The sequence below is a fragment of the Bufo bufo genome, chromosome 5, assembly GCF_905171765.1.
Source record: "Bufo bufo chromosome 5, aBufBuf1.1, whole genome shotgun sequence".
In the NCBI taxonomy this organism is placed as follows: domain Eukaryota; kingdom Metazoa; phylum Chordata; class Amphibia; order Anura; family Bufonidae; genus Bufo; species Bufo bufo.
This window is the reverse complement of record NC_053393.1, coordinates 552,536,880-552,560,423: the sequence shown is the minus strand read 5'-3', so window position 1 is coordinate 552,560,423 and position 23,544 is coordinate 552,536,880. Positions and strand designations below refer to the sequence as shown.

General features: G+C 43.8%; 1 protein-coding gene across 4 annotated transcripts in view; it reads left to right on the top strand.

Moving 5' to 3' along the window:
* LOC121000826 (cathelicidin-6-like) overlaps nucleotides 1-23,544 on the top strand; it is a 103,054-nt gene that overhangs the window by 63,665 nt on the left and 15,845 nt on the right. For 2 of the 4 annotated variants that reach the window (XM_040431503.1, XM_040431505.1), the window contains exons 1-2: nucleotides 11,226-11,462; nucleotides 21,996-22,097. In XM_040431503.1, the coding sequence (XP_040287437.1) occupies nucleotides 11,274-11,462; nucleotides 21,996-22,097 (291 nt within the window). In that variant the 5' untranslated portion in view covers nucleotides 11,226-11,273. Of the gene's footprint in view, nucleotides 1-11,225; nucleotides 11,463-21,995; nucleotides 22,098-23,544 lie in introns of those variants that run through there. The other 2 variants (XM_040431507.1, XM_040431504.1) reach the window with 2 other exon arrangements.

Sequence of the window (23,544 nt, the reverse complement as noted above, 5' to 3'; positions counted from 1 at the left end):
CATTGTTTAACTTAACATAAGCAACAGTTCACAAGGCTGGTACATATGACACACTGTATGTGTGAACAGAGCCTTATACATATATTTATAGACACAGGGCTGGAGGGTCGTGGAGGAATTCTGGAGGGCCGTTCCCATGTACATTCACAGGCAGGAAGATTGCCGCATCAGCTCTCTCAAATAGAGTGAAACCACTTGTAGAAGATTAAGAAAGCAGCCAATGCAGCAGCACGGACCAGCAGACTATCACATTATATTTTTCTCCAAAGTGACAGAGTGCCTCCCCTCCACATTGCCGCCCTGTCATGTGGAGTCTATAGTCGTCAGACAAGAGGTGACAGCTCCTCCATGAATCTGAGGTCAGTTGACATCTCCTCTGACTGTAGACATTCTCTTTTCTTCTCCACCTAGCCCAGACTGCCATGACTACTTCTCTTATGACTGCAGAGTTTGTGTCTGTCTATTTGGCCCCTCACTTCTACAGCCATCCCCTGCCTCTATAGATACACAAATAAATACAGACCCCAGAAGCCCCTAATATCAAAACCAGATCCCCTAAACTAACACACACCCCAGACACATATATGTACACAGCAGCTCACCCTCTCCTCCCCTGTCTCCTTTCTGCTTTCTCCTCTAGGTTCAGGACCAACACAGATTTGGTTATGAGATCTTATCTGTACAGGTCCTTCAATGGTAACAGGACCTGAGCACATATAGTCATGTGTACTTACCTGTGCAGGTCCTTCTGCAGGTTCTGCACATATTTGTAGACAAACAACCAAACAATTAGAAAGCATCGGTCCCAAATAAAAATATAATGAATGTATTGATACATGGTTTTAAAAGAATACAAATACATAGAATGGGTAATGTTGAAAACAATGGAGGAACATAAATCCTCTATACAGAGTGCACCACCGTGTCTCATAGAAAGTATATAAGGAGGTACCGTATCAATTACACCACGTGCTTCCAAAATATAAAAAAATATGACAGTATGTGCAAACACTTTTACACTTGGATGTAAAGTGGCAAATTACTGGAGTATAAAGTGACAATGAATAAAACGTCACTCACGCAGATGTACAATGGCACCGGTATTCAAGTAAACGACAATGCAGCCAAAATGTGGCATAAATATATCAACTGTATAATGTAGGATTAAAAACACCTAAAATACAGCGCTGTCAGGAAAGAAAACCACCTTGACACACGTTTCACCTGCTGGTTTTCCTTCCTGGCGACGCGGTATTTTACTCCCCGTATGTCTCAGGGTATGTGTTCTGCCTATTGTATCGATCTGCCTGCTCTACCCTCTAACCTGTGCTATTAACATTAGTTATTGCAGTTGGTGTTTACACCCTGCCTTGTTTATTATTGGTTACAGGATATTGGACTCATATAGAGGCGACTGCGATATATGTAGGCGTTATTGTACATCTACAAAGAAAAAATTTTGGGGAATTGAGTCAGCACAACCTGCATATAGGTGCAGATCACTATGGCGAAATACAAATACAAACGGAGAATACAAATGTGATCGCACTCTATATCCAGCATTCTGCCCTGCCTCCATGCTAGATGAGACATTGGTGTACATTTTGGCCAAAGCGTAATAAGCCACTCACCGCGTCAAGGTTGCCTCCATTTGAGTAGTCCCTAACACTAGTTCCTACCTGTTTATGGGCCATGACAGCCACATAAAATCCAGGGAATGCAGGTCAGCATGCAAGCCAAGCACACTCTGCTTTTAACCCCGTCCGGTGCCATTACAGCTTTCATCGGATCCAGGGATGCAAGTACCAACATGCATGCTGAGCCCACCATATACTTCTCCTGGAGCCAAATGGCCACTGGTAGGTTCTATATAAGCAGACTCAGTTTATGTGGCTGTCATGGCCCATAAACAGGTAGGAACAAGTGTTAGGGACCACTCCATAGAGGCAACCTTGACGCGGTGAGTGGCTTATTACGCTTTGGCCAAAATGTACACCAATGTCTCATCCAGCATGGAGGGCAGAGTGCTGGATGTAGTGTGCGATCACATTTGTATTCTCCGTTATTGTACATCTCTATTACAATATATTTTTGTTTTAGTGTTTGCACATACTCTATATTTTTTTTATACCTTGGAAGCCCGTGGTGTGATTGATACGGTTCCGCCTTATATACTTTCTATGAGACACGGTGGTGCACGCTGTATGGAGGATTTTTTTCCCTCCTTTGTTTTCAGCATTATCCATTCTATGTATTTGTATTCTTTTAAAATCATGTATCAATACATTCATTATATTTTTATTTAGGACAGATGCTTTCTAATTTTTGGTTGTTTTTGGAGTTACGAGAAAAGGGTCCAATTGTTATTTTTCATGGGCGGATGTAGGTTATACTCTGCACATATTTGTGCCAGGGATCACTGCACAGAGCAGTTTTGTTACAATTATTTACAGGATCGGTGGCAAAAACCACAATGCATCAATGCAATCACTGCAATTCTTTAAAGGGGTCACTGGCCACCCCCGGAGCCTCAGGTGCAGCTGCTGCATACAATACCTTCTTATTGAGTGACCTAAGATAATGTTGTGCCTGTTGCCCACTCCCTCTTCCCCCTAGATATGAACCTGACTCCTACCTCAGTATACAAGCAAAGGGCGGACTTGGATATAAAAGTGGCCCTGGAAAAAACCTAAATGAGGCCGCATGCAGTAGGTGGGACCAAATTGACAAAAGGTGGGGCAACACAAGGAGATGGGACCAGCAATATTGTAGTGCAGCACAAAATACTGCCCCAGTAGAACCAAATACCAAAGTGCTGCCCAAAATACCGTCACTCCCGCTACAGTATTCCTCAGGACGGTGATACGGCAGAATTCAGAAGGGCAACTACGGCTACCGGCTAAGTGCAGAAGTAACTGATGTTCCTAGAATTAAAGGGATTCTGTCATGAGATTTGAGCCCTATAAGCTAAACATATGGCCAGGCAGGGCCGGATTAAGAGCATCATGGGCCTGGTGCTGAGGATTTTGCTGGGCCTTTTTATGGAACTGCACTCAGTGTCTTAATTACATATATATTTTATCAATACTATTAAAGTATTTTGTTCCTGCAACTACCCCTTCATTTGGCATCTATCTTGGCAACATGGAGGGGGACCCTGAGGGTGGGGGCACCCTCAGGGCACTATAGTGTCAGGAAAACCGCTTTGTTTTCCTGACACTATAGTGATCATTTAACATGACTATGAAGATTACTGTTTTCTAGCTGCTGTGGACTGTGGACAACAGCAACTAGAAACAGTACTTTTCATAGAGCTGTGTTATGATTTATGGACACAGCACTCAGCATGCTTAGCCAGTCAGATAGAAGGCTGGCTAAGCGTGCTGAGAGCTGTGTCTAAATAACATAACACATTAAAGGGATTCTGTCACCCGGTTTCACCCCTGTCAGCTAAAAATATGCTGATGTTCAGGGCGTCTTCACGATTCCTAATGTGGGCTTATAAATGTCATCTGTGGGCTTATTTAGCTAAAAAACAGCTTTTACTAACCTATCAGTCAAACAAATAAGGTGCCCAAGGGGATGTTAATGGATGCAAGGTGCCGGCCACACCCGCCGCCGTTCGTGCCCAGCGCCGTCTTTCCGGACTTCTGCGCCGCCTCCTAATCCTCTGCGCCGCCTCCTAATCCTCTGTGCCGCCTCTCGCTCTCCCTCCCTTCCCCCTCCTCCTGCTGTAAGATCTCGCGCATACAGGGGTTGAGCGAAGTGCCAGCGCATGCGCACTTCGCTGTAAGAAGCCAAATGGAGACGTCCGCACAGGCGCATCAGGCAGAGCCCTGTGCGCAAGTGCGAGATCTTACAGCAGAAGGAGGGAAGAGGGAGGGAGAGCGAGACGCGGCACAGAGGATTAGGAGGCGGCGCAGAAGTCCGGAAAGGCGGCGCTGGGCACGAACGGCGGTGGGTGCGGCCGGCACCTTGCATCCATTAACATCCCCTTGGGCACCTTATTTGCGGCTCCCTGACGCCTGCATGTGAGACAATATATCCAGGAAAGGTTCACTGATAGCAGAGCAGAGAGATAAGAGAAGTGACAGGACACTATTGCGAGATATGTATTTTTTTTTAATACATTTACACATTTAACCTTCCATTTTAATTATATTATTTACCCCAGTTTTAAATTCACCCCCCCTGGATGCTTGTTTTTTTTTCCCTACAGTGAGGTAGATAATTACACACGGGGTTTTAAAGAATAAACTTCCTGACTCAGACCATGAGCCGACTCAGCGAGACAGCGAGTGAATGGAAGCATCCGCGCATGCGCATTGCGCAACCTAAGCTTCGGTTCACTTGCTTCTTGTCAGCTCAGCGAATGAACCGATTCTTGTGAAAGATCCAAACTTCCCATCTCTAGTTTACTCGCAGTGAACCTTTCCGACAACCTGCAGCAGTGTCCCCTTCTTGGCACGTGCGCACAGTGCAAGAAGAAGCTGATGCCAGCAGTCCGCAACGGCGCATCAGGCTGAGCCTGTGCGCACGCGTGGGATCTCAAAGCAGGAGGAGGGAGAGGCGGCACTGAGGAGTAGAAGGCGGCGCTGGGCACGAACGGCGATGCGTGCGGCCGGGCACCATGCATCCACAGACCTCCCCTGCTTGGGCACCTTAATTCAATGATTGACCGGTTAGTAAAACCTGTTTTTCCGCAGAATAAAGCCACAAATAGCTTTTATAAGGCCACCTTAGAAATCAGAATGCTGCCCTGGACATGAGCATATGTTTTGCGCACAGGACTTATAGGTGGTGACAGAATCCCTCTAATCATATACATAAATAGGATAATTTGGGGCAGGATAATGAGCCCAGCCCTCCACACCATAGAGCAAAGTGTGCAGATACTGCATGTGTCTGGAAAATGTCATTAAAAGTTTGTGAAAGGAAAAAAAAAAAGAAAACCTTCCTGAAATGAGAATTGCACCTCCCTGAAATGAGTTTTTGCAGGTTGGGATGTCTGCTATTTTATGGTAGGGGCCTGGAGCTGCAGCTCCATCAGCCCCTACGTTAATCCGGCCCTGTGGCCAGGTCCGTACTAATAACATGAATCCTAAACTGCCCTTATTAAACCTGCTTGTGGCTCTATAAGCCCAAAAAACAGGTTTTTATAAGCTGTCACTCACCTACCTAAGGTGCCCAAGGGGTTTTACGTTAACCCAGGGTGCCCGCCCGCACCCCTCGCCGTCTGGTGCCCAGCGCCGCCTTCCTCACCTCAGCCCTGCCTCCGCAATCCCCCCGTCCCTCTGCTAGATCCGGCGCCTGCGCACTAGGCTCAGCCTGATGCGCCGCGGACTCCTGGCAGTTTAGGATTCATGTTATTAGTACGGACCTGGCCATATATTTAGCTTATAGGGCTCAAATCTCATGACAGAATCCCTTTAATTACAGCAGAGAGGGTGGACCCCTGGGCATCGACCTACCAGGAAATGTCCCTGTAGGGTCTATGGCCAGTCCGCCTCTGCATACAAGTGTCAGTAGTAAGAGGGTATATGTTTCGTCAAACTAAAAGTGACAGGTACCACGCCCCCTTTTATACAGATAACCCCGCCCCTTTTATATTGATTGATATTGTTTGATATAAAATTTATAGTGTTTGATATAAAGTTTATATCGCTTGATATTAATTTTATATCGCTTGATATTGTTTGATATAAAGTTTATATCGCTTGATATTAATTTTATATCGCTTGATATTGCTTGATATTAAGTTTATATCGTTTGATATTGTTTGATATATAGAGTATTCGTACATTAAGGTCTTACCACTTCTGACAGCTTCTTACTACAGATGGCAACATCCTCCAAGACATTCTTCTCAGATTACTGGTAGTGCTAAAACAGGATGTTGAGCTTTTTGAGAGCCGCATGACAGCTTACTACAGATGGTGAAAGCTAATGTCCTGCAGTTACAAATTAAAAAATAAATTTGATGTTAAATTTATATTGATTCTTATCTATCTATCAATTATCTATCTATCTTTCTATCTACCTATCTATAGTCTATCTTTCCATCTATCTGTTATCTATCTATCCATTTATTTATCTATCAATCCATTTTTATCCAGACAACTGTCTATCTATCTCATATCTATCTATCTCATATCTATCTATCTATCTATCTATCTATCTATCTATCTATAGTCTATCGATCCATCTATCTGTTATCTATCTTTCCATTTATCTATCTATCTATGTATCTATACATCAATATACCCCATCTATCTAAATTCTATACATCCGTCTATCTATCTATCAACTATCTATCTATCTATCTATCTATCTACCTATCTCTATAGGCTATCTATCCAACTATCAATCTATCCATCTATCTGTTATCTATCTATGTATCTAGACATCCATATACCCCATCTATCTAAATTCTATCTATCCTTCTATCTATATATCTTTCAAGCTACCTATCTATAGTCTATATATCCATCTACCTGTTTTCTATCTATCAATTATCTATCTAGCTACTTATCTGTAGTCTAGCTTTCCAGCTATCTATATTTATAGTGCTTGATATTAAATGTTATATTGCTTGATATTAAATTTATATACTGTTGTGCACTGTCACAGATGTCCTAAGACATATCCTACACAACCAACCCCCCAACACTCTGTGGCAATACATACCTCAGTATTTCTCTGTGCCAACCATCCCCAACACTCTGGTGCAATACACACCGCAATGTTGCAAAGTTGTATTCATTTAAAATGTTTACACAATACAAAATTTCAAAATATCTATCCTGTTATCTATATATCTATCTATGTTTCTATACATCCATATACCTCATCTATCTAAATTCTATCAATTTATCTATTTATCTATCTATATTTCTATCTACATATCCATGTATCAATTACCTATCTAGCTATCTATTCTGTCTATCTACAGACATGTCAGGACATGGCCTAATATAAAGTCTATACATATATCTATCCATCTATCTGTTATCTATCTATGTAGCTAAACAACCATATACCCCATCTATCTAAAATGTATCTGTCAATTTATCTATCTATCTATCTATCTAGCAATTATCTATCTATCTATCTCATATCTATCTATCTATCTCATATCTATCTATCTCGATCTATCTATCTATCTATCTATCTATCTATCCATCTAGCTGTTATTTATCTATCTTTCCATTTATCTATCTAGCTATGTATCTATACATCCATATACCCCATCTATCTAAATTCTATCTATCTATCAATTATCTATCTATCTATCTATCTATCTATCTATCTTTCTATCTACCTATCTCTATAGGCTATCTATCCATTTATCTATCCAACTATCAATCTATCCATCTATCTGTTATCTATCTATGTATCTAGACATCCATATACCCCATCTATCTAAATTCTATCTATCCTTCTATCTATCAACTATCTATCTATCTATCTATCTACCTATCTATAGTCTATCTATCCATCTATCTGTTATTTATCTAGGTAGCTAAACAACCATATACCCCAATCTATCTAAAATGTATCTGTCAATCTATCTATCTATCTATCTATCTAGCTATCTATCTATCTAGCTAGCTATCTTATTTCTATCTATCTATATCTCTATCTATCTATATCTCTATCTATCTAGCTATCTACCTACCTATAGTCTATCTATCCATCTATCTGTTATGTATCGATCTTTCCATTTATCTAGCTATCTATGTATCTATACAGACATATACCCCATCTATCTAAATTCTATCTATCCTTCTATCTATCAACTATAAAATCTATCTATCTATCTTTCTATCTACCTATCTATAGTCTATCTATCCATTTATCTATCCAACTATCAATCTATCCATCTATCTGTTATCTATCTATGTATCTAGACATCCATATACCTCATCTATCTAAATTCTATCTAACCTTCTATCTATCTATCAACTATCTATCTATCTATCTATCTATCTAGCTATCTATCTAGCTATCTTTCTATCTATCCATCTACCTGTTTTCTAGCTATCAATATCTATCTATCTACTTATCTGTAGTCTAGCTTTCCAGCTATCTATATTTATAGTGCTTGATATTAAATGTTATATTGCTTGATATTAAATTTATATTGCTTGATATAAAATTTATATACTGTTGTGCACTGTCACAGATGTCCTAAGACATATCCTACACAACCAACCCCCAACACTCCGTGTCAATACAAAACTTAGTATTTTTCTGGGCCAACCATCACCACCACTCTGTGGCAATACACACCGCAATGTTGCAAAGTTGCATTCATTTAAAATGTTTACACAATACAAAATTTCAAAAATGTTGTACAATATGCTGTAAAATGTCAAAATGATCAATTTATCCGTATATCTATCTAGCACAATCTAACGTTTCAATAGATAAATATTTTATCTATTTATCTATCAATCTATTTAACAATTTTATCCATTTATCTATCTATCTTTCTATCTATTTCTAACCATCTAGCTACTATAACATGGCTATCTATCAAACATCTATTTACCTTTCTATCAAACATCTATTTATATTAAATTCTATCTATCCTTCTATCTATCTACTATCTATCTAGCTATCTATCTTTCTAGCTACCTATCTATAGTCTATCTGTCCATCTACCTGTTTTCTAGCTATCAATTATCTATCTATCTACTTATCTGTAGTCTAGCTTTCCAGCTATCTATATTTATAGTGCTTGATATTAAATGTTATATTGCTTGATATTAAATTTATATTGCTTGATATAAAATTTATATACTGTTGTATACTGTCACAGATGTCCTAAGACATATCCTACACAACGAACCCCCAACACTCTGTGTCAATACACACCTTAGTATTTCTCTGTGCCAACCATCCCCACCACTCTGTGGCAATACACACCGTATAAAAGGGGGCGTGGTACCTGTCACTTTTAGTTTGACGAAACATATACCCTCTTACTACTAGTGTCTATGTATAAAACGGGGCATGCTGTAGAAGTCACACATGAAGGACGGACATAGAGAAGAGTACGGGTATACAAGCAGGAGGACGCTGTTACACTTCTATGCAGACAAGGGATCGGCTGACCACAAGACTTATTACCATCCAGATAGTGGTTATGGCTGAAATTCATGTTCCCAGTAGGAACAGCAGCTCTGAAGCACAAACACCTGCTGTAGAAATATTGTGTAGATTGTGTACAGACTGATGAGCACAGGGAGAGTTAGTTATTAGGGGGGATCCCAGGCACTGCCTAAATGCATGAACCCTTGCCACCATATTGAACTCACTAGTACTGGACAGGATGTGAACAAGAGGGGGGTTGAGGGATCCCCTTTAAAGAAACAGTCGCAGATCGTATTGGCAGAATAGAAGGTTTACAACAGTGGTAAAGAGCTGGTTACAATTCTCAAGACACAGAAGCTTGTTGGTTGCAGTACTCTAGGCAGCTCTGTTACACTTGTCAGTTGCTAGTCGCTCTGGGTTTAGACAGGGCTATATACAAAGGAGCTAACACCTACAACAGGGCAATGTTATCCCCATACAGACCTCACATCCGTGCTGTCTTTACATAGCTCCCTAAATCTTGTGCTCAATTGGAGGGTCACTGCTACCCCCATATTCCTCAGATCCCGTCCTAAAATGACTCCTTCTACAACTCCTATTTAGTCCACTACACCATAGGTCAAAAGGCAGCCAAGCTCCAGATTACACACTCCAGACTCCAGCCCACTGCCCCTCTTGAAATGATCAAGTCCCTCCAGACTTCAGCCCAGTGAAGCCTCCATGACGAATGAGCCGCCCGACCTTCAGTTCACTAGCATGCCATGGTGTCACAGCACAAGTCTGGGGGAATGGGGGGACTCTGGGTGTACACATCAATATCTTATTAGTAAAGCTGAAACTGGAGAATCCGGAGGAAACCCGCGCAAACATGGGGAGAACATACAAACTCCATGCAGATGTTGTCCTTGGTGGGATTCGAACCCAGGACCCCAGCGCTGCAAGGTACCAGTGCTAACCATGCTGCCTGCACCCTTCTGTATTGTGTGCACAGCAGGGTGTGTATTCTGCATGCAGGGCCGGCGCTTCCATTAAGGCAAGGGGGGCAATTGCCCCCGGGCCCCCGAGTCCTTGGGGGCCCCCCGGCGCCGGCCCGCAACTAACTGTATTTTCATGGCGGCAAGAAAGTCACAGGGAGATGAGAGCTTCCATTGTTGGAGGGGAGTGTTAGCAAAGGCAGTGAGGAAACATGTCCTCTAGCTCCTAGGGAGAAGAGAACCAAATCTTCTGTGAGACTACTACTCTAAAGAGACTTTAAAGACAAAACTACAGATACTCTACAAAGCTATAGTCTATAGTCAGCAGAGTGACCAACAAACCAAAGCTATCCAGACCCTGCTGCAGGTAAGGGACTACGGCTCAGACACCTGTCACCTAGATGACATCCAGGCCAGGCCAACTCAGAAAAGCCTGCATTACACAGTGGCCACCAGCAGCCACAAATGTCAGCTATAAGCTGCTAGCCAAAGGTTCAGGAGAGAGACATTAACAAGATCACGCACCACACGTGCCATTATCTACTCCTTAGCCAGCCACCATACCTCAACATCTGGGGAGAGAAATGACAGTGCTACAAACTACTGCTGGATGTACTGCAGCTTCTATTTTACACTTAGTAAAGAGCCATTTTTATTTTTCTACTTCTGGACAGATTCCTTATACCACTTTTCCACTGCACCAATCACCATGACACAACACCTCATCAGGGCCACTACCACCCCCATCCTCTGCACTGGCTTCCCAGGGGCTCACTGTGTCCTCTAATGGTGAGATGACTCTGCTCATTCTGTCCTCGTTTATACAGTAAAGCTGACAAGTGAGGTGAATAAACAGGTAATGTCCACCTGCTCTAGTGGTCACTCTGACAACTCATACTGTCACCCATCCCACTGATGAGGACACATACATTTTAAAAACAGCTGATGTCAGAGAACAGTAGATTGTAATCACGTCAATCAGCCTCTCCTCAACCATTACTGGCAGATAAATGGGAGCAGTTGTCAGCCATAAAGCAGTTGTCAGCTGTCTCTTTCAGAAGAACGGACGGAGCTCATGACCGTTATGTCCTTCATAATGTGCACAAGGATTTCACCATCACCCAGGAATAAGAAGAAGTACTGTAGATACACAATAAGAAGTGGAGTAAGGAGAGGACAGTTCCTCTAAGACAGGCCAAGATGAGGAGCTGGTGGCTGTCTCTGCTGCTCGTCTCTGCTGTCACATTACACGGCTGTCTCTCTGACACTGCAGAGCCTGAGGTCCAAGATGGAAGATCTATAGGAGACGTCATTGACCTCTACAACCAGAGGGAGGGGGTCACATACTTATATAAATCCCTGGACCAGCTGCTCCCTGTTCCACTGGAGGTAAGGCATAGTGTTAAGAGCGAATATTCGTATAACACATTTTTTATTGCGAATACCGGCAACGAATATTTAGACTATAGTGATATATATTCATAATGATGAATATTCTTTTTTTTTTTTGTATTTTTTTTAACACAGTAACATCAGGTGATCGTCCCTCCCTTCTTCTTGCTTGTGGGCCAATGAGAAGGCTTTGTCACAGCTTAGCAACATCCCTAGCAACCAATAGAAAAGCTGCCTGCCCCTAACTATATAAGAACCTCCCCGGCAGCCATTTTCTAAATTTTATTGCAGTTATGAAAGAGAGAGAGCAGTGTTATTGCTGTGCTCTGTGCTTTGTGTTATTACATTAGACAGTTAGTTCGCTCATATATATAATGCAGATAGTTAGTGGGAGATAGTCAGTGTAGGTTAGATTGATCTATAGTGGAGCTGATAGGTTCTGCTGTCCATACATACATGCTACAGACATAGCGCTGTGATGTCACAAGTTGCACGAATTCCGAAAAAATATGCGCATCATTAATTGACGAAAATTCGCAAGCTTAAATATATTGGAGCACTCTATCTGCATATAAAGCTATTGTAAGGTTCTGCCGTGCCGACCATTTTCTCCAGTCGCAGGAAACTTCTAGCAGCTTGAAAAATGTAGCAAAAGTGACCCACGCTGGTATTTTGCACGCATTACGCGAATATTACATTGCTGATTTTCGCAATCAAAAATATAATCTCGAATTCGTGAATGTATGACGAATATTCTACAAAATATTCGCGAAATATTGCAAATTCGAATATTGCCCCTGCTGCTCTTCACTAGTAAGGCATACGGCAAGGGGGTTACCCAGAAGGCATTTCATGTAAAGCTTGAAATTTTATCTATGTACATATATATAAAAAGAAGGACATATATATAAATGTGTGTGTATGTTCCGCGATCACTCAAAAACGCAACCATCGATTTCAACGACACTTGGTCTACACATCACTTTGCTACCTGGAAAGAGATCTTGTGGGGTCTCAGCTCTCTAGGACGTAACATTCCTGAGATATTCCTAAAATATGACCTCCATTAGCCAATAGAAGCCTGCAAGTCTTTCTCTTCGTATCCCAACTGCCATACACACGATCACATGACCCTTATCAGCCAATAGAAGCTCGCAGGCCCTTAGTCTCCACATTTACACAGTTTTACTCCAGGTTTCCATAACAACCCAGCCATTTTTCTTCACTGCTGTAGGTCAGCTTTAAAGGGGCAGGGCGCGGTGGATGACACTGTTAAGGGAGCAGAGTGCTGTGGAGGTCACAGTTCGGGGGCAGGTAGGGTGGCCATTCAGGCTACCCTCAAAAGACAGACTTAAGAAACTCCGCCCCCAGGTCCCGCTAAGCCACCCCCCTATCTGGTTAGGCCACTCCCACTCCCACTCCGCAGCCGACAGGGATTGAAAAAATGAAGGTAAAAATCAACTTCTGTCAGCTGCAGGGGTGAGAGGGAGGGTGACTGCAGCTCACGCTCTCACTGCACAGTGCTGCTGTCTGAGAGTGAGCTGTTCAAAAGGACATCCCTGTGTCAGTCCAGGTCCTGCTCTGGACGGAGGACAGGGAGTCTGAAAGCTGGACTGTCTTGCCTAAAACCGGACCTCTGGCCACCCTAGGGGCAGGCTGCTGTGGAGGTCACAGTTAAGGGGACGGTCCGCTATGGAGGTCAGTGTTAAGGGGCAGATTGCTGTAGAGGCCACTGTTGAGGGGACGGGGTGTTGTGGAAATCACTGTTAAGGAAATTGGGTACTGTGGAGGTCACTAATAAAGGGGCAGCCACTGTGGAGGTCACTGTTAAAGGGGCGGGCTGCTGTGGAGGTCACTGATAAGGGGCGGGATGCTGTGAAGGTCACTTTTAAAGGGGCACGCACAGTGGAGGTCTCTTTTAAGGGGACAGGGAACTGTGGAGGTCACAGTTAAGGGGGCAGGGTGCTGTAGAGGTCACTGTTAAGGGGGTGAGGTGTTGTGGAGGTCACATTCTAAGGGAACAGAGCTCTGTATAGATCATTGTTAAAGAGGACCTTTCACTAGAATAAAACTTTTTTCTCTCAGGCTATGAGCTGAGCGCTGCGATTGGCCAGCGCTACAGCATGGGAGAAGGAGACGCCGGTAGGTTCCCCTGGGTGGAGCCTAACTATGAAGATACCGGAGGCTATAACGGGAGAACGGAGCGGCTCCCGTGGATAACTGTAAGTTCAGGGGGATCCCTGGGCGCCGCTCTCCATGTCTGTATAGTTAGTTTAGATGTTTTATTCTAGTGAAAGGTCCTCTTTAAAGGGGCGGGTTATTGTGGAAATAACTGTTAATGAGACGGGGTACTGTGGAGGTCACTAATAAAGGGACGGCTGCTGTGGAGGTCAATGTTAAAGGGGAGGCAGCTGTGGATGTTACTGTAAGGGGGCAGGCCGCTGTGGAGGTCACTGTTAAAGGGGAGGCAGCTGTGGATGTTACTGTAAGGGGGCAGGCCGCTGTGGAGGTCACTGTTAAAGGGGCGGGGTGCTGTAGATGTCACTGTTACAGTGGATAATGTCGATATCTATTAACCACACATATAACACACTATAGGCTCCATTCACATTCAAAGCAACACTTCTGCTGGTCACTACTAGGAAGTCATAAGAAAGACCGGCTCTGGATGTGGAACTATCCTCCGAGCTCTCACAGTGCACTGCTGTATGATAAGAGGAACTGTGGATGCAGCTTTGGATGTGATTGGAGAATAAATCAGGATCAGTAGACTAAAGATTGGCAGGTGAAATTGGTTCTGCATTTATTGCAGACAAATACTTAGAAGTCATGTTCACTCCTGGAAAACAGTGAAATTGTAAACTCTTGAGGCTTCACTGTCGACTTCACCAAACAAAATACACTGCTCAAAAAAATAAAGGGAACACAAAAATAACACATCCTAGATCTGAGTTAATTAAATATTCTTCTGAAATACTTTGTTCTTTACATAGTTGAATGTGCTGACAACAAAATCACACAAAAAAAAAAATGGAAATAAAATTTTTCAACCCATGGAGGTCTGGATTTGGAGTCACACTCAAAATTAAAGTGGAAAAACACACTACAGGCTGATCCAACTTTGATGTAATGTCCTTAAAACAAGTCCAAATGAGGCTCAGTAGTGTGTGTGGCCTCCACGTGCCTGTATGACCTCCCTACAACGCCTGTGCATGCTCCTGATGAGGTGGCGGACGGTCTCCTGAGGGATCTCCTCCCAGACCTGGACTAAAACATCTGCCAACTCCTGGACAGTCTGTGGTGCAACGTGACGTTGGTGGACAGAGCGAGACATGATGTCCCAGATGTGCTCAATTGGATTCAGGTCTGGGGAACGGGCGGGCCAGTCCATAGCATCAATGCCTTCGTCTTGCAGGAACTGCTGACACACTCCAGCCACATGAGGTCTAGCATTGTCTTGCATTAGGAGGAACCCAGGGCCAACCGCACGAGCATATGGTCTCACGAGGGGTCTGAGGACCTCATCTCTGTACCTAATGGCAGTCAGGCTACCTCTGGCAAGCACATGGAGGGCTGTGCGGCCCTCCAAAGAAATGCCACCCCACACCATTACTGACCCAATGCCAAACCAGTCAAGCTGGAGGATGTTGCAGGCAGCAGAACGTTCTCCACGGCGTCTCCAGACTCTGTCACGTCTGTCACATGTGCTCAGTGTGAACCTGCTTTCATCTGTGAAGAGCACAGGGCGCCAGTGGCGAATTTGCCAATCTTGGTGTTCTCTGGCAAATGCCAAACGTCCTGCACGGTGTTGAGCTGTAAGCACAACCCCCACCTGTGGACGTCGGGCCCTCATATCACCCTCATGGAGTCTGTTTCTGACCGTTTGAGCAGACACATGCACATTTGTGGCCTGCTGGAGGTCATTTTGCAGGGCTCTGGCAGTGCTCCTCCTGTTCCTCCTTGCACAAAGGCGGAGTTAGCGGTCCTGCTGCTGGGTTGTTGCCCTCCTACGGCCTCCTCCACGTCTCCTGATGTACTGGCCTGTCTCCTAGTAGCGCCTCCATGCTCTGGACACTACGCTGACAGACACAGCAAACCTTCTTGCCACAGCTCGCATTGATGTGCCATCCTGGATAAGCTGCACTACCTGAGCCACTTGTGTGGGTTGTAGACTCCGTCTCATGCTACCACTAGAGTGAAAGCACCCCCAGCATTCAAAAGTGACCAAAACATCAGCCAGGAAACATAGGAACTGAGAAGTGGTCTGTTGTCACCACCTGCAGAACCATTCCTTTATTGGGGGTGTCTTGCTAATTGCCTATAATTTCCACCTGTTGTCTATCCCATTTGCACAACAGCATGTGAAATTGATTGTCACTCAGTGTTGCTTCCTAAGTGGACAGTTTGATTTCACAGAAGTGTGATTGACTTGGAGTTACATTGTGTTGTTTAACCACCTCAGCCCCCAGTGCTTAAACACCCTTAAAGACCAGGCCACTTTTTACACTTCTGACCTACACTACTTTCACCGTTTATTGCTCGGTCATGCAACTTACCACCCAAATGAATTTTACCTCCTTTTCTTCTCACTAATAGAGCTTTCATTTGGTGGTATTTCATTGCTGCTGACATTTTTACTTTTTTTGTTATTAATCGAAATTTAACGATTTTTTTGCAAAAAAATGACATTTTTCACTTTCAGTTGTAAAATTTAGCAAAAAAAAGACATCCATATATAAATTTTGCTCTAAATTTATTGTTCTACATGTCTTTGATAAAAAAAAAATGTTTGGGTAAAAAAAAAATGGTTTGGGTAAAAGTTATAGCGTTTACAAACTATGGTACAAAAATGTGAATTTCCGCTTTTTGAAGCAGCTCTGACTTTCTGAGCACCTGTCATGTTTCCTGAGGTTCTACAATGCCCAGACAGTACAAACACCCCACAAATGACCCCATTTCTGAAAGTAGACACCCTAAGGTATTCGCTGATGGGCATAGTGAGTTCATAGAACTTTTTATTTTTTGTCACAAGTTAGCGGAAAATGATCATTTTTTTTCTTACAAAGTCTCATATTCCACTAACTTGTGACAAAAAATAAAAACGTCCATGAACTCACTATGCCCATCAGCGAATACATTGGGGTGTCTTCTTTCCAAAATGGGGTCACTTGTGGGGTAGTTATACTGCCCTGGCATTCTAGGGGCCCAAATGTGTGGTAAGGAGTTTGAAATCAAATTCTGTAAAAAATGACCAGTGAAATCCGAAAGGTGCTCTTTGGAATATGGGCCCCTTTGCCCACCTAGGCTGCAAAAAAGTGTCACACATGTGGTATCTCCGTATTCAGGAGAAGTTGGGGAATGTGTTTTGGGGTGTCATTTTACATATACCCATGCTGGGTGAGATAAATATCTTGGTCAAATGCCAACTTTGTATAAAAAAATGGGAAAAGTTGTCTTTTGCCAAGATATTTCTCTCACCCAGCATGGGTATTCGTAAAATGACACCCCAAAACACATTCCCCAACTTCTCCTGAATACGGAGATACCACATGTGTGGCACTTTTTTGCAGCCTAGGTGGGCAAAGGGGCCCACATTCCAAAGAGCACCTTTCGGATTTCACAGGTCATTTTTTACAGAATTTGATTTCAAACTCCTTACCACACATTTGGGCCCCTAGAATGCCAGGGCAGTATAACTACCCCACAAGTGACCCCATTTTGGAAAGAAGACACCCCAAGGTATTCGCTGATGGGCATAGTGAGTTCATGGAAGTTTTTATTTTTTGTCACAAGTTAGTGGAATATGAGACTTTGTAAAGAAAAAAAAAAAAAAAATCAGCATTTTCCACTAACTTGTGACAAAAAATAAAAAAATTCTATGAACTCGCTATGCCCAACAGCGAATACCTTTGGGTGTCTTCTTTCCAAAATGGGGTCACTTGTGGGGTAGTTATACTGCCCTGGCATTCTAGGGGCCCAAATGTGTGGTAAGTAGGTAAATGACCTGTGAAATCCGAAAGGTGCTCTTTGGAATGTGGGCCCCTTTGCCCACCTAGGCTGCAAAAAAGTGTCACACATGTGGTATCTCCGTATTCAGGAGAAGTTGGGGAATGTGTTTTGGGGTGTCATTTTACATATACCCATGCTGGATGAGAGAAATATCTTGGCAAAAGACAACTTTTCCCATTTTTTTATACAAAGTTGGCATTTGACCAAGATATTTATCTCACCCAGCATGGGTATATGTAAAATGACACCCCAAAACACATTCCCCAACTTCTCCTGAATACGGAGATACCACATGTGTGACACTTTTTTGCAGCCTAGGTGGGCAAAGGTGCCCAAATTCCTTTTAGGAGGGCATTTTTAGACATTTGGATACCAGACTTCTTCTCACGCTTTGGGGCCCCTAAAATGCCAGGGCAGTATAAATACCCCACATGTGACCCCATTTTGGAAAGAAGACACCCCAAGGTATTCAATGAGGGGCATGGCGAGTTCATAGAAAAAAAATATTTTTGGCACAAGTTAGCGGAAATTGATTTTTTTGATTTTTTTCTCACAAAGTCTCCCTTTCCGCTAACTTGGGACAAAAATTTAAATCTTTCATGGACTCAATATGCCCCTCAGCGAATACCTTGGGGTGTCTTCTTTCCAAAATGGTGTTAGTTGTGGGGTGTTTGTACTGCCCTGGCATTTGAGGGTCTCCGCAATCATTACATGTATGCCCAGCATTAGGAGTTTCTGCTATTCTCCTTATATTGAGCATACGGGTAATGAGATTTTTTTTTTCCGTTCAGCCTCTGGGCTGAAAGAAAAAAATTAACGGCACAGATTTCTTCATTTGCATCGATCAATGTGGATGAAAAAATCTCTGCCAAAAAAATAAAAAGGAGGGGAAAGCGTCTGCCAGGACATAGGAGCTCCGCCCAACATCCATACCCACTTAGCTCGTATGCCCTGGCAAACCAGATTTATCCATTCACATCAATCGATGTGGATGAATAAATCATTGCCGGGATTTTTTTTTTTATATATACAAAGTGTTTGCCAAAGTATATGAACACCGCCACCTCCTCAGCTCATATGCCTCAGCAAACGTATCTTTTACTGCAGAGGAGAAATCTCGTCTTGCAGCGCCGCATACACCGACTTGCGTGTAATCTGACAGCAGCGCAATGCTTCTGTCCGAATGCACATCAGTGCTGCAGCTAGTCGATCGGTTGGTCCACCTGGAAGGTAAAAAAAAAAAAAAAAAAAAGAAAAAACCAAGCCGCAACGCAATAAATTTATTAACTTTTGAACAGAACATATAAACTTTTTTTAACTTTTTTAACTGAACGTTAACTTTTTTACTTAACGGTAATTTTTTTTTTGTTTAGTTTTTTTTACCTTTATAGAACAAACCTCTCCTTCCCCATGGGACAATGTGCAAAGCGCAAATCGCCCAAAGATGTGGTGAAGTACGTTATGCACTTTATCCCAGGTGAAAGGAGAGGTTTGCAGCAGCTGTGAGTAAAAGGGCCCTAATAGCCCTATGTGCCTGTCCTGTGAGATGCAATCCCTATGCTAGGTGTACCTGTGTGTGGTACTTCCGGAAACACTCTCCATAGCATAGGGCAGGGTGGTCAGGACAGTCAGGACAGAAATAGCGGGTGTCACGCCTTATTCCACTCCTGCTACAGACACGACATCTTTTTCGGGGTGACGGTTGGGTTGAGGTACCAGCAACGACACTGGGGAAATGTCGCTCGTGTAGACGGCTAACTACACTGGTGGATGGGGCCACGGAATCTCCTGGATAAAGGAGGTTCTCGATGATCTCTTCCTGGAATTTGAGGAAGGATCGTGTTCTCCCAGCCTTACTGTAGAGAACAAAACTATTATACAGCGCCAATTGAATTAAATATACAGACACCTTCTTATACCAGCGTCTGGTTCTGCGGGAAACTAAATACGGAGACAACATCTGGTCATTGAAGTCCACCCCTCCCATGAGCGCATTATAGTCGTGGACACAGAGGGGCTTTTCAATGACACGGGTTGCTCGCTCAATTTGTATTGTCGTGTCTGCGTGAATGGAGGAGAGCATGTAAACGTCACGCTTGTCTCTCCATTTCACCGCGAGCAGTTCTTCGTTACACAAGGCAGCCCTCTCCCCCCTTGCAAGACGGGTGGTTACAAGCCGTTGGGGGAAGCCCACGCGACTAGTTTGCGTGGTGCCACAGGCGCAAATCCGTTCTAGAAACAAATGCCTAAAGAGGGCCACACTTGTGTAGAAATTGTCCACATAAAGATGGTACCCCTTGCCGAATAAGGGTGACACCAAGTCCCAGACTGTCTTCCCACTGCTCCCCAGGTAGTCAGGGCAACCGACCGGCTCCAGGGTCTGATCTTTTCCCTCATAGATCCGAAATTTGTGGGTATAGCCTGTGGCCCTTTCACAGAGCTTATACAATTTGACCCCATACCGGGCACGCTTGCTTGGGATGTATTGTTTGAAGCCAAGGCGCCCGGTAAAATGTATTAGGGACTCGTCTACGCAGATGTTTTGCTCGGGGGTATACAAATCTGCAAATTTCTGGTTGAAGTGGTCTATGAGGGGCCGAATTTTGTGGAGCCGGTCAAAAGCTGGGTGGCCTCTGGGACGGGAGGTGGTGTTGTCGCTAAAGTGCAGGAAACGCAGGATGGCCTCAAATTGTGCCCTGGACATAGCAGCAGAGAACATGGGCATGTGATGAATTGGGTTCGTGGACCAATATGACCGCAATTCATGCTTTTTAGTTAGACCCATGTTGAGGAGAAGGCCCAAAAAATTTTTAATTTCGGAAACTTGGACTGGTTTCCACCGGAAAGGCTGGGCATAAAAGCTTCCCGGGTTGGCGGATATAAATTGTGTGGCATATCGGTTTGTCTCTGCCACGACTAAGTCCAAGAGCTCCGCAGTCAAGAACAGCTCAAAAAATCCCAGGGCCGAACCGATTTGAGCCGTCTCAACCCGAACTCCAGACTGGGCGGTGAAAGGGGGAACTACAGGTGCGGCTGAAGTTGGTGACTGCCAATCAGGGTTTGCCAACACCTCAGGGATTCTAGGGGCTCTACGGGCCTGTCTGTGCGGTGGCTGCGACGGGGTAACTACTGCACGTGCCACCGTACCAGCTTCAACTGCCCTTCTGGTGCTCGCCACGTCACCATGTTGTACGGCAGTGCTGGTACTAGGTCCAGGGAGGGCTGCGCTGCTGGTGTATGCCTCACCACGTGATCCGGCAGCGACAGCCCCACTCTGCTGCTCTTGAAGCGGATCCTGCACAACCTGTGGTCTAGCGACACGGGGCCTGGTACGCCTGATGCTATCAGGGACCTCCACCTCCTCGTCCGAACTTTGGGTCAGAGAGCCACTGCTTTCTACAGGTTCATATTCTGACCCGCTAGATTCGTCAGATGAGGGTTCCCATTCCTCATCCGACTGGGTCAGAATCCTGTAGGCCTCTTCAGAAGAATACCCCCTGTTTGACATTTTGGACTACTAAATTTAGGGGTATTCCCTGAGACTACCCAAGAAAAAAAGCAAGCCTGTCTTACAAAGGGGAGGCTAGCGAAGTACCGGAGGCCGCTGCGGTTGATAAAAAATATCAAAACTGATTTTTTTATCGCCGCAGTGCGTGTAAAATGAATGTGCAGTGATCAAAAAATATATATTTTTTGTCACTGCGGTGGGGCGGGCGTGGGTGAACGCACGTGTGGGCGACCGATCAGGCCTGATCGGGCAAACACTGCGTTTTGGGTGGAGGGCGAGCTAAGGTGACACTAATACAATTATAGATCTGACCGTGATCAGTTTTGATCACTTACAGATACTATAAAAGTACAAATGCTGATTAGCGATACGCTAAACAGCGAATAAGTGACTGCGGTGCGGTGGGCTGGGCGCTAACTGACGCTAACTACCTAACCAAGGGGCCTAAACTATCCCTAAAACCTAACAGTCAATACCAGTGAAAAAAAAAAAGTGACAGTTTACACTGATCACTTTTTTTCCTTTCACTAGTGATTGACAGGGGCGATCAAAGGGGTGATCAAAGGGTTAATTGGGGTGCAGGGGGGTGATCTGGGGCTACAGTGAAGTGTTTGGTGTACTCACAGTTCAGTCTGCTCCTCTGCTGGATCCAACCGACGAAAAGGACCAGCAGAGGAGCAGAGAAGCCATATAACAGATCATATTTACTAATATGATCTGTTATATGACTTGTGATTGGATTTTTTGAAAATCGCCAGCCTGCCAGCCAATGATCGTTGCTGGCAGGCTGGTGACGAACTTGTTCTTTAACTTTTGCCGGCCCGCGATGCGCATGCGCGGGCCGGCTTTGAGATGACGCGTATATGCGTGACTGTGCGCAGCGCTGCCACCTCCGGAACGCAAATCTGCGTTAGGCGGTCCGGAGGTGGTTAAGTGTTCCCTTTATTTTTTTGAGCAGTGTATATCACAAAAGAGGCAGAAGATTTATGTTTTCATCCATCTATTTATCACAGGAAGATGAAAATCCGAACAGAAGAGGCTTTATTATTAAAGAGACGGTGTGCCTCAAATCCGAGAATCCTGATTTATCGCAGTGCGATTTCAAGCCCGACGGAGTAAGTAACGATAATTGAGGGAAATTTACGTAAGAATCTCCAAAAATATATGTAACGGACCGTTTCAGCAGACAAGGGGTTAAAATCCGTTCAGGCGATAAGCCCCTTTCTGAGAGACAGGCACAGCTACTGCAGGATACACCAAACTCCCGAACTGGATACAAAATAGCACTCCAAACTGGAACCTCACGAATAGCTGCTAGCAGACAAACAGGGATCTTACACTTCTGGCAATCGGTCCTCTAACAGCATACAGTGAATCCCCCCAATAACGAGACAAGGCTCCGTGTTGAGGGTCAAGCAGTGGTCTGAGGTGCTGGCACACCCAGCCTGGTTTTTATTACAGTCTTTTCAAATACAGGACCGCCCACAGGGAGGTATAAAACAACCAATCACATATCAGTTACATCCCACATATTCCCTCCCCTTATCCTGAGAGCAAACTCAATTACACATACAGTTAAAACATACTTTCTACCTAACTTTCATAACTCTAAAACCATACATCATATTCACATAAAAATTACATATTCACAATCAATCCATTCAGGGGAACAACATTTTACAAAATGGCATGAATCAGACCAGGGGTTGAAAAGTTAGTAAAAGTATCTTTTGGGCCCTGGCTGGCAGCATGGCAATCTGGCTCAAGCAGGTTTTACAGAGACAATACATCCCCACAATGCATCATGGTTTCCTCCTCTCTGCCCCGGAGACAACTGAGGCGTAATCCAATTATCTCTCAAGACAAAGAGAAGTCACCAATACACATGCGCAGACAACAGGACAGACATCACCCTTTAAACACACAATGGGACAATGGCACAATAGAAACACACCCAGCATTTTCCTCCCAAGCTGACATGTTACACTTATTATAAATTGTTACAACTTTGTGAGTTTACATTGGCCATACATATATCTAACATCAATTTAAACAGTATAACTTTGGGACAAACCTATCCAAAATTCACTTGAATAGGTTCAGGGGTTTAAAAGTTAGTATATGGCCCATAATCCAGGGGCAAGAGGCCAGCAGCCAGTCCTCTCCAAAACCCAGTGGCGAGGTTGGTTTTGCCACAAATATCTGTTCTGATCGTTACATCTGTTCTGATGTTACATCTGTTCTGATGTTACATCTGTTCTGATTGTTACATCTGTTCTGATTGTTACATCTGTTCTGATTGTTACATCTGTTCTGACTGTTATATCTGTTCTGACTGTTACATCTGTTCTGATTGTTACATCTGTTCTGATCGTTACATCTGTTCTGACTGTTACATCTGTTCTGACTGTTACATCTGTTCTGACTGTTACATCTGTTCTGACTGTTACATCTGTTCTGATTGTTACATCTGTTCTGACTGTTACATCTGTTCTGACTGTTACATCTGTTCTGACTGTTACATCTGTTCTGATTGTTACATCTGTTCTGATTGTTACATCT